The 12,177-nt window shown below is 37.8% G+C and overlaps 1 protein-coding gene across 6 annotated transcripts in view; it reads left to right on the top strand.

The window, feature by feature from the left end:
- BLNK (B cell linker) overlaps nt 1-12,177 on the top strand; it is an 88,829-nt gene that overhangs the window by 60,722 nt on the left and 15,930 nt on the right. For 4 of the 6 annotated variants that reach the window (XM_064430934.1, XM_064430932.1, XM_064430935.1 and 1 more), the window contains 8 exons: nt 3,641-3,697; nt 5,725-5,774; nt 6,682-6,722; nt 7,548-7,704; nt 8,834-9,003; nt 9,464-9,545; nt 10,304-10,384; nt 11,836-11,861. In XM_064430934.1, the coding sequence (XP_064287004.1) occupies nt 3,641-3,697; nt 5,725-5,774; nt 6,682-6,722; nt 7,548-7,704; nt 8,834-9,003; nt 9,464-9,545; nt 10,304-10,384; nt 11,836-11,861 (664 nt within the window). The remainder of the gene's footprint in view (nt 1-3,640; nt 3,698-5,724; nt 5,775-6,681; nt 6,723-7,547; nt 7,705-8,833; nt 9,004-9,463; nt 9,546-10,303; nt 10,385-11,835; nt 11,862-12,177) is intronic. The other 2 variants (XM_064430933.1, XM_064430936.1) reach the window with 1 other exon arrangement.

Genomic DNA, 12,177 nt, shown 5'->3' with positions numbered 1-12,177 from the left:
CACAAAAGGAGATTTTCCCATTAAATGGCCCTCTTTCAACTACTTGGCATTTTAAGTGTGTTTTTATTTTTAACACATTGACCACTGTGTTCACCACCCAACTACAAAAAACTCATTTTCACCTGGGACCTGCTGACAGGGAAGAGCTGCTAGGCTGTCCAAGGCTTTTGGTGGGGTTTGGAGTGGAAGGGGTTAAAGAGGGTTTCTTACAGTTGCTGCTTTTTAATAAAGGGTGGCTTGCTACTTCACAGTAGTTGTTTAACTGAAATTAATAATGTTCCAGTGGACTCAGTTCAAAAGCCTCAGAGAGGAAAGATGAGAGAAACAGCAGAAGCATCTAAGGTTTATCATTTGAGGAGGCTACAAAGTGTCTCCTATAGTAGCCTGAACGTGAATTCTGTTGTTAATCAGTTGCTCTGATTGTGTCTTTCCTAAAGAGTAAGAGGGGAAGAACAGAAAAGGGAGAACTAACATGAACCACAGAAGCTGGGAAGGTCATCATTAAGTGTCAAAGATTGCTGCCTGTAATTCTTTGATTCACGCAAGATAAATATATATATAAATATATATATATATAAATATATATAAAAGAGTAGACTCATAAAAACTCAAAATATGACTGCAGCACAAAGCTCACATGTCAACTCTCCCAGTTATAAGAACACAAAGAACATGAGGTATAAAAGCATAATTATCTTTCTGATGTTACTGTGATTCATTTGAGTCATAATAATCTTTTTTTGCAGTTATGAAGATCAGAAATTTCGTTTGTAAAAATTGAAGAATTTCTAATATTTGCACATGACTTCAGAGTTCAAGTCTTGAACCCAGCACATAATGAGACTTACAATAAAAGCATGAGTTGACAGCACTGATAAGGATATGTACAAGAGGTGCTAAGCTTTACAGAATTAGAGCTGGATGTGTTTCCTACAATGCAGTCTTTGGGGGCTTTTTGTTTGATTGTAAAAACAAACAAAACATGGTTATCCAGATGATCACTACTTCCATTTCAGTTAAATGTCAAGGTTCTAAACATGACTGAAGCAGGAAATTTTTTATTTTAAATGGGCTTCGTGTAGCATAGATTCATCCATATGCTGGGAAAGAAAATCAAAATCAAGCCTGTTATAAGTAGAAATAATTTTAGAGAATTCAGATAGTGTACTTGCATATCTGATGCCTAAAGTTATCACCCAGATGTATGATGTAAGCCTCTGCTATACAAATTTAAAGAATTATCAAATATTCGTGAAATGCAGTGACTAACTAATGACTTATTAGCAGTATTTGTTAAAACACTTCTAAAATCTGGATTGGCTCCTGATTATGCAGAAGTGTAAAAGGTCTTGCATCTCAAAACATTTGCTCTCCAGGCTAGTTCATCTGTGGGGTGCAGGTGGGGAGGAATTCATCTGCTATCCATGTGTGTCTTAAAGGTCTGTGGAAAGCAGGCTGAGCAGTCCTGGTAACAGGAAAGAAATAGAAAGGCTGTTTTTTCATTGCTTAAAAGTTCCTGTTTGTTCCCCATTCTGACTCAACGTTTTCTGGCACTAAAAATATGGGCCACTGCAGGAGAGCTGTCGCCTGCTTGCCCTTAATCACATGCAAAGCTGTTTACAGCCCTGAGTCCCAGCTGCTGTGCAGATCACAGTGTCAAGGAGGATTATGTACTCAGGTGTAGCAGCAATGAGTGTAGCCAGCGTTGGATAAACAACGAGAGCTGGGGGCATTTTTTTCATACTCGCATCCTTGGTAATACAGAGCAGGGAAGCAGAGCAATCATAGGTTTCAGGATGTAGAATGGTTGCCTGTGCTTGGAACACGCTGTAAAGACAGAGCACTCATCTGTACATCATAAGCTTTAAGCCTTTAGGCTTTGTTCAGTGGAATCCTGGCTCCACTGAAGTTGGGCGTTGAAAGTCACACTGCATATACAACAAAGTCAGGACTTCACCTGAAGTTTTGTATGTGTTGACCTACTGTGTTAGATAAGAAACAAGAAGTTCAGTTTATTCTCCTTGTTATAGTATCACATCCTTCACAAAGCCATCAGAAATCATGCACTTTTTTTTGTGTTTCTGACTGCACACTATCCAAATGTTTCCATTTCTTGAACATTTGCCATGTGACCTGGAAAATGCAACAAAGATGCTTTACCCATCTTTTTAGTTGGGTAAGTCTTTGCTTCAGATTTGTGTGGTCCATTTTTCTATACCATTTATAATTTAGGCAGTAACTTCAGGCAGAAAAATAGTTGTGTCACTAAATATCTCTTCAACCTGCATAGCTACAAGTAAAAGGCATTCACGATCAAACCCTTGGCAGAGGGAAAAGCAATATTTTATGAAACAAACAGTGAGAGAATGTACTAAATTCAAGCTGTACCACAATTAGAAAAATAAAACAGGAAAAAGTATAATGCCTAATTTTAACTGTTATGCTGAAGAAACATGAAAATTACTGTGTAGCTGAATAGAATGTTTTGAGTGTCAGGATTTTTATTACTATAACTGCCATAGCACATTGTAAGAACATGTGTGGAAAAGTCATAATAATTTTTTTTTAAAATCCCTTTCAGTTTAATTTTATCTCGTACAATTGCTGCATAATTCCAAATGTATGGCAAATTCTTCCACTAGGAATACACAGTTCAGGAAAAGTTTATTTTTTGCATCAGGACTTTTGAAAACAAGGAGTTTTCAGGCATGTCTTAAATGCTGGGGGACTGAGTAGAAACACTAGTAGGGAAATGAACCTGTGGGAAAATTTAAGTGCTATGTGTACAGGTCTACTAATATGTATGTTTGGTTGTTTTTCTGGGTGTAGCTTGTAAAAACAAGTGTTGCTAGAGCAAAACACCCAGACCTCTGCTGCAGTTTATTTTAAAATTCTTCATTTAATGCAGGAAAACAAAAATGTGCTACAAATTCCAAGTAATTAATATTTGCAGCTCCTACAGGACCATATATGTCAGAAAAGTTAAGTACATGCCTAAGTGTTTTGTTGGGTCAAACTCAGCATATTATAGGGGGAAATTTTGTAATACATTGCTTTAAAATGCAGTAATTTATTCTCTTAAAAGTTGTTCTGAATTTCTGTACCCTGTATTCTATTCTTATGTGAGAAGCATCTATAACCCATTATATGAAATGTCTCAAGTGCTACCTGGTTATTTGTTGAAGCTCCAATATATGTACTGGAGTTAAATACATTTAAATATGCATGGTCAGTTGGATGGCTTTTGATTCTTCCAGTCCCTTCTCATTAACTTCAGGGAGCAGGGCAGAGTCAATTGCCATTCTGCAAGGATCTGTGTGGACAATGAGGTCAGAGTCTGCAGCAGCTGGGGAACCACACCTTGGTGTAGGGTTGTGTCTTTTGAGCTTGTGGTGTGGTTTGCACATTGGGTAGAGCTCTGGCTCCTGTAAAGTGGAGCTCCAGCTGACTTCAAAAGAGCCTAGATTCCAGTTCTGGCACTCAGAAAATTATACCAGCATTGTGAAAACTTCTTTTTAAGTGGATTTGAATTTCAGAATAAATAACATATTTGAAAAGATTCTAGCAAATGTAGATGTGGCCGTGAACTGTTTCAGCTCTGTGACAGAAACATTATTTCTTTTCTTCTATTGATATTCAGGTTCCAAAATGAACAAGTGGCCTTAATTTGCAAAACTGGGAAAGATACTTGGGATCGGTATGCTATTCCCTAGCTGCACCATGGCATGATAGGCTGCTTAGACACAGACCTCTGTTCTTACCTCGTGTGCTTTCGTTATAACGTATTTACATTTTCTGCCAGGGCCACTGCCAGGATTTCCAGGGCCTGGTACCAAGTGTGGAAGATTTCTGTTTAGCAGCTTAGAAATGTGTGATATTGCTTAAGCCATGTACTTCATACCATGACCCAGACAGCCTCTCACTGTTGCCTCAGTTCCACTATTTCCCAAGTCTCCAAACAACTCATGGCAGATGTATTGTAAAATGCATCAAGAGATCTTGGTCTGCCCTTCCTAAGACTTGAGATGAGCCCTGGCAGTGGCCCTGGGATTTTCTTTCTAACATGGCTGTGCTAACCTGGACAGAAGACCAGAGCAGAGCTGTTGAGAATGCTTTTTAATTTACTGTTTGTACACTAAGTTATATTATGCTTCAGGAAGTTAAAACTAGGAGACAACTATCCATCATTAGTGTTGTTAGCCGTGAACAAAGCAGGCTAACATTGCTAAAATAATCTTCCTGGTTTGGTTTTTGTTTGGTTTGGGGAGTTGTTTTTTTTTAGTTTTAGCAATGCCCGCACCATTTATTCATTGATTCATGCATGGGGTGTTTTTGGTGACTGTCTGAGCAACAGAATTCCATTAATTCAACCCAGAAGTAGCCAAAGTATTTCTCAAAACAGACAGGAAAATTTGTAAGGTGATGTGGTAGTGCCAGCCTGCCACCACTCTGAGTAAAAGTGGTACCTGAACAATGATACCTAGGCAGCAAGCCTAAATAGGACCTAAATATTGAGTGTCAAATTCTTGTGGTAAAGCAACATTTGCAAACACTATTGCTCAGAGATAAAAAAATATATTAAAAAAAATTAAAATTAAATTCTTTGGGGATGTGGGGTTTTTTAAATTATTTGCTTATTTTTGCAAATGAATTTGTTGGGACCTGACTGAAGAATGAGTGAAGTCATCAGTTTAGTAGCCAAAGCTTCAGGTCCATGGTGAGATCTCATCAGTGCTACAAAGAAGCTGTCAGACAATGTTCAAAAGTTACTTCAAAGAATAATTTTAATGTCATTAATTATCTTAATGTTTTATTTGGCTACTAAAAACAAAGGGTTGTTGTTTTTTTCCCTCTGCAGAGGCATCAGTCTGGCCTGTGATGCCACACATGCATTGTTAATCTTGACTTTAAACCCTAGGTCTTCTCTTTCATTACAGGGTAGTGAAATAATTAAACTGACTGTAATTCAATGTATTCTTTGGACAGCTGCAAGTTAGTAAGGAGAAGTATACATGAATACACACACACATATATATGTGTGTGTGTGTGTTTACATGTATGTGTACTTCTGCTTGCTAGATATATATATGTGCACATACTTATGAACCTACCTGTATAGCCAAAAAGATCCTTTCAGCATTTCTACAAATCCAATCCATCATCTTTTGATTCACTTGGTATGTGATGCCATTGTAACAGTTTTTACCAAGAAAGGGACATAACATCATAAAATAATAAAAAGTAGAATCTTTCATTGAGAGACCTGGTATGCATTTAAATATTAACCATAAAATAAAGTGCATGCAAAATTATTTCATTCTAAAAATAGAGAGTGCTACACCACTTTCTTATGCCATAGTCTTAATAAAGCCTCTGTGAACCTGAACAGATTTTCATCTTCTGATAGATCATGATTTATTTCTGCCCCCTATCTTGTCTCTTTCTGGAAATGAAGAAGACGTGGGGTGAGCAAGGAAGCTGTCCTTTCAACATATGTTCTTAGTGAAAAAAATATATCAAATTCTCAGATTCTATTTTATTATTTTATCAGTTTCTAGCCTTTGAAAGCATTCTTCTACAGCTATTTGCTAAGCATCTGTGATGGTAATCTGTATTTCTTTAGCTGCAGGTATCTTTAGTTATCAGCTTTTTTATGTCTGGCTAATACTCCTTTCTAGCGAATGTTACTTATGAGATCATAAATGTAATAATTATAATTTACAGCCTTAAAAAAAAGCCACCGCCAAGTCTGCCACAAAGGGATTATGCTTCAGGTAAGGCTGTATTAATGTAAATTTAAACTGCATGTCTGTGTTAATTTGCTATCTATATGCCTAACAGTATTTCAGCTATATAGTGCCTCGTAATTTGTTTTTAATGAGAGAACAAGGTACCGTTATCAACAACTCTGAAGGTAGTTCACACCTCTGAAATGAAAGGCAAGAAAAAAATGATTAATTGTGCCAGAAGAGTAGCAAGTAACCACTCTTTCAAAATCAGTCTCAATCAGAGTTCTGTATCTAGGCTGCTGTAAAAATGGAGGAAAATTTGCATGCAGCCCCTCCTTACAGAAACTGTGAAAGTAAATACAGAGGAAATTGAACAAATGCATCATTACAGATGTAAAATCTTAATACTATTAATGTAATGATGACATCATGAATTATCTTGAAGGTAGACCTTTACTTGCTTATCATACAGCACAAAAACTAGTTCATGGCTGTTTTTACAAGTTAACAGCCATCTTGTTAAGATAAGACTAGAAGAAAGCAGGACAGAGTTTGGAACTTATCAGGTAACTGTTCCCTGTTTAATGTAAACACTTAACCAGCTTTAACCAGGGCCCAGAGGACAGCAAGAGTTCCATTATCTAGAAATCGTCACCCCTACTTAAAAATGCGATGCATTAGCAGGACATTGTGGGTAATGTGCATGTTCTGCTGTTCAGACCATATGCAGTCTGTCATTTTCTAATGCTTTTCCAACAGTTCTGAAATAATTTGTCAAAAATAAGCAAAAATTTACTATTCTGTCCAAATAGATGTATTGCTCAGAACTGTTTGGAAATTTTGCTCACTCTTTTTTAACTGAATATGATAACTATAGATTGAAAAACCAATCTAAGACAAACATTTGTATTCATTATTACATCTCCTTAAATAACTCTAATGTTTGGTTTAGAACACGCAGACAATGAAGAGGAACAATGGTCAGATGATTTCGTAAGTACATATTTTGGGCTAGTAGGAGGTTACTGTGGCAACAAGTTAGCACAAGAAATAATAATAAAAGTTTCTTTTAAAATAATCTACTTCTGGTTGAACTACATACTGAGCCAAACAGAATGTTGGAATATTATGTTATTTTTTACATCAGTTTAATTCACAAGTAGCCACTGATTTTTAGCTGCCTCAATTTTTTTTACATTCAACTTAGAAGTACTTTCAGAAGCACAGTCAGTGGTAGCCATGAGCCCTAAGGTTTTTGGATAAGTAAGCACATGGCATCAATTTGAGGGACTTCCTAAACTGAACAATAATTTCAGAAATCAGAAGAACGTTTTATTTGGGGCAGGAAGGGTGGGAGGGATGAGAAGAAAGCCACTTCTTACTAAAAAGGAAAACTTCTGCTAAGATTTTTGAAAACATTAGAATGAAGCAATTCATGGCAGTCAGCCGTGTAAAGTAATGGTGCAATTGTCAGCCTGAAGTGACCAGTTCCCTTCTGGAGTCAGATCTTGAGTACCCTTTTAACTGGAAAGGGAGAGGAAGTGACAACACACACCAAGATCCATCTGGCTGGATCTAGAAAGGAACTGTCCTGGGAAAGGAAACAAGTTATTGGTCCATAATTTGAAGACTGAGCTCTTGAGGTGGAAGGACTCTTTGGAGACAAGAAGACAGGGAGCTCCTGGGAGGAGGCAGGGATGCCTCTTTGCAAGAGGAAGCACTAAAAAGGAATATGATGTGTCTGTTCAAGGGTACATTTTTGTAATTTTCTGTTATAGAATGCTATGAGATGAGAAATGGGGAGTTGTGTCTTTCTAGGACAGTGATTATGAAAATCCAGATGACCACTCTGACTCTGAGATGTATGTGGTCCCCAGCGAAGAGAATCCTGATGACAGCTATGAGCCACCTCCAAGTGAGAAGGAAAAAAAGAAGATTCCCTCTGCATTCCCTATTTCTAGGGGTGAATATGCAGGTAGTTATGGAATAGTTAACTACATCACCTTGATAATTGCTTTTTGATCAGTACCAGAAGAGAAGAGGCCCCAAATGCACTAATCTGTCCTTTCCTCAAGAGTTTGTTTCTAATAGTCATACTCAGATCTTAAGCATTCATGGGTATGATTTTTTTTTTCATTACAGTATGAAACAGGTTAGTATTGCCAGTAGTGACGTTTATAATTTTAATATATTGTGTCCTAGAGACTGTGATAGACATCTACTAATGACAAAATTCAAGCAGAGGTATGGGAGATACTATTAACTTGGGGCTCCAAATTAATCCCCATATATTGATGCAGCAATTACTATTGAAGGCACATCAGACTAGACAGGTCCCTTCTTAAACTTCTCTGTTTCTCCAGTCATTATTCCCAAAGCAGTAAACAGTAGCCCCAAATATTCACTCCTTCAAGATTGGTACTGAGGATGATAAATATCCTGAAAAACAGGACAGGATCAAGATTTTATTTACATCAGTCCAGTGTAAAGGGATTTTTTTCTTTCTAATTTGATTCTTTTCAACCATGGATAGGTTGCATTGAAGTGAATGAAAGTTAGCTTCAGTTAGATGAAGATTTGAGACATGGAGAAAAGAAACATTGACGTGATGCCTGCTTTCGTTTTTGTATGATACCACACTGTTACTGGCTGTAGAATATTTATCAAAGTGTTAAAATACCACATATGTACTCACAGAAGTTTATCAGCCCTTCACCTGTATGTTCTTTGAAAAGGGAAGGACTTGACACCTCAGAGAACCTGGCATAATTCATGTTCCAGTCCCACCTAGTGTCGTTTTTCTCATGTCTCATGTGCACTACACCCCCCAGCCAGCACCTTTTCCCCAGGGAGCTGAAGAGCTGTTCCTACAGCAGCCAGTGTCTAGGCACCACTGCACCTGATACAGAGGCCTGGGCTGCTGCCCTGAGCAAGGAAACAGGACCTGTTTACACACAAATCTCAACATCATGTCCAGCTATGCTCAGGTCTTCCATTTGACCTGTGCTGCAGCCACAGCAAAGATTTTGTACAAGCAGTAGGAGAAAGTGCAGAGACTAATGTATAATTTTTACTAAAATTGTTGTTTTCTACCAAATTCAAAGACAATCGCACCAGTCACCAGACGCTTCCTCCCATCAACAAGCCTCTCCCAAGTACACCCAGTCCAGCCATGTCCAGACCAAAGAAACCATGTGTGCCATCCATGCCATTGCCATCTCCTGCTACAAAACCAAAAGTGCCACCTAAGCCTAAGGAGTGCAGTGATGATGAGGTGAGGTTTACTGATATATTTGTTATAGCTGTGTAAATGTCATCGCAATGCCATGGTCTGGTCTCTTTCTTAGACTTTGTAGTAGAAATCATTTTGTACATCACTAATAATGACCTGCAAGTACCACACTGACTCCTAAGGGCTATCTACCTGCTTGGAGGCTCTTCAGACCATGGAATGGCTCCTGATCCTCTGTAACAAGCTGCAGGCAGTGGGGGGAGAGAAACCTCAAAGGCTACTCCAGGACCAGAGGGAAGGGAGGGCTTCCACACACCAGTGGAATAATTCTGTAAAGGATTTTCAATCTTTGAGATTGCTTCCACATAGGATGATAAATGTCTGAAATAGGAGTTGCTGTGAAATGGCAACTATTGTAAACTGCTGCCAGGGCTTCAATCCAAACACTTTGATGACATGATGGAGGTTTAACTGAGAGATTTTTGTCCTGCATTTCTCACAGGATAATTACATTGTGCCAGTGGACAATGATGATGACAATTATATTGAACCCACAGAAGGCAGCATGTCACTACCTACAAAATGTGAGTTTTAGTCATTCAAGCTTATAATTATTGCTTTATTAGGAATAATAGTAAAAAAAAAGGGTAAAATTAATGTCTATTTCTAGGGTTCAAACAGTGGAAATGCAGCTATTAAAGAGATGACAGCCTGTGAAAAGGCAGTTGGCTCCTTTGGCTTATGACAAGGCCAAGGAAAATTATTTTTAACTTTATTGGAAGACATGTTTAATTTCTGTCTCTCTCAGCTATTTCAAAGTTCAGCCCTTGTACAACCAGGAGGCTTCTCGTGACATATGACCTGCCTTCTCAACCAAAGGAGCAGTAGCATTAAAATTCTCTGTTTGCTGAAGTGCTTCAGGAGAAGAACAAGCATTTTTAGATATTTAGTAGATAAAGACAGACTTTGCTTCTATTTTTTTTAATCTCACTTATATATATATATAAGTATATTTAGCTAGAGAATGAAACTACTACAGTCCAAAGGTGAAAAGTAAACAGAGAAGAGCATGTAGTTCTGCTCTCTGACATCACTGACAATATCAAACCTCTTCAGAAAGGCTGAAATACTGAATAATCCTTCTCTTTTAAAAAATGAGAGCTGCTTTCTGACTCGGTTGATTTATTCAAGGTCACACAAAAGGTTGTCATTTGGACTTATTCATTCTTATTGTATAAATGTTATTAGTTTGTTAACAGATGTGTGTAAATATATAAATATATGTGTATATATACACACTTGCACAAATATATTTATGTACATTAATAAAATATGTTTTTAGCACCTGTGAACAGATTTATGAAGACAACAAAGCCAGCCCCCCCTATTTCTCCAAAGCCTTCTCTTACTTCTGTTATGCAAGGTATGTGAAGCTTGCATTGCTGTTAGAATACAATAATGTAAGACTGTGGAATATTAAATTATGCCTGATGTATTCACACCACTAACCCTATGACATACTAAAGTAAAACAAAAATATGTTCCCCTTTAGCTTTTCTGTGTTGCAGCAGTTGCTTTGTCTAGCTTGAACAGTAAATCCATTTTAAGCATGAATAAAACTAGAACAAGTTATTTGCCCCAAATTAATTTATTTTTAGTCTTTTGCTCTAGTAGAGGAACACAAATGGATCAATACAGCAGAAAGAATTATAGGACTCAGTATGTCAGTAATCCCATTTCACCATAGGAATCAAGACCCAATACTTTTAGATCATTAGAGTTAACCATATAGAAATTCTGTACAGGCTGATGTCTTGCATGGTCTTTTGTAACAGTGTTCCCATTGAGATTCTGTGAAGAGCAGTTTATTTGGAAAAAGAAACAAAAGCAGAAGCAAATAAGAGGAATCCTAGTTGCTTTTGTAAATTCAGATATTCTTGTTTAATCTCTCTCTTCCAACTTAGACTTGTTTTGCATCCTCATTCTCATTAACTGCTTGGATGTAACCTTTCCAGACATGACACAGTTCTTTAAAGAGCTTTGCATATTCATTAGCAATGTGTTTAGCTTTAAAGTCACAAACTGCAAGTCGTAAACTAACATTTGTTATGAATTGCTTAAGATTTCGTGAGTTATTTTCCAGATATTTTAAAATGCCCTTTTCAGTCTCAGCCTTTCTGTAAATCAGTGTCGAGCAACAACCAGCTCCTGACAGATGTTACTAAAGAATAAAACATCTCCCCCTGGTGGGAGCCGGGACACTTGAGTGCAGTAAATGATGAAACCTGACATGAAATTTACTGAAATGGGATTCTATTTGCATCGAAGAAACTGGGCATAGATAAAGATGCTGGTGTTTTTTTCTTTCAAGATGTATTAATTTAAATAGACTTGTGGGTCAGAACTCAGGGAGGGATGTTGGCCATGCAAAGGAGCCAGCTTGTATTTATGACTGACCTGATTTCTTCCTCCCTGAGTCAAGGAAAGGCTAAATGCTGCTGCAGGTGTGATAACACATTTTTTCCAAACTGACCCAGGTTTGCACAACACAAGCATTTATCTTGCTTGCAGGGGGGAGGGAATGAGAAGAAAAACAAAACAATAAAAAGATTTTGTGATGGGAGGAAACTTGATTAATACAGTCACTATATATATCAGAATTCCTGTGACCTGAAGTTCCCCCTAGAAGACAGGGGGTGTTGGTGTTGCTGCTCCAGGGTTTTGGTGGCAGATTCAAATTCTGAGCAGATTCTCCAAGTTATTTTTCCAGAGTCACAAGTATGACTGCTAGAAATTCAGATCAGCTTTTATGGAAACATGCAGTGTGTTTTTGCTACACTAAAGAGTGCTTTTTATTTCTTCCCTGTCCTGTAGAAGTCTACGAGGTTCCTGAAGAAGAGGTGAGGCCTTTCTACAGTATGACTCCCACTGCCCTCAGGCAGGGTACAAATGTGACTGTGAGAAAAGATTATCAGTCTTTCAAAAGGGAAAACTGGGAACATATCTCTTCATGCACTTAAAGCTTTCTGACACTCCCTTTTCAGAAAAGCTGGCAAACCATTTCAAAAGAGTAAATGGGAAGGGGCAAGTTTCCCAGTCCTCTGTGATAGTGATCCAATCTGTGAAGCAGCAGCCTAAGGGAATGCTTTACAGAGGCAGAACTGCAGCAGAGGAGCAATGACAGTTCTGACACAGTAATTTTTTTCCCATTTGCTG

The sequence above is a fragment of the Passer domesticus genome, chromosome 8, assembly GCF_036417665.1.
Source record: "Passer domesticus isolate bPasDom1 chromosome 8, bPasDom1.hap1, whole genome shotgun sequence".
Taxonomy (NCBI): Eukaryota; Metazoa; Chordata; class Aves; order Passeriformes; family Passeridae; genus Passer; species Passer domesticus.
This window is presented reverse-complemented; position numbering and strand designations above follow the sequence as displayed.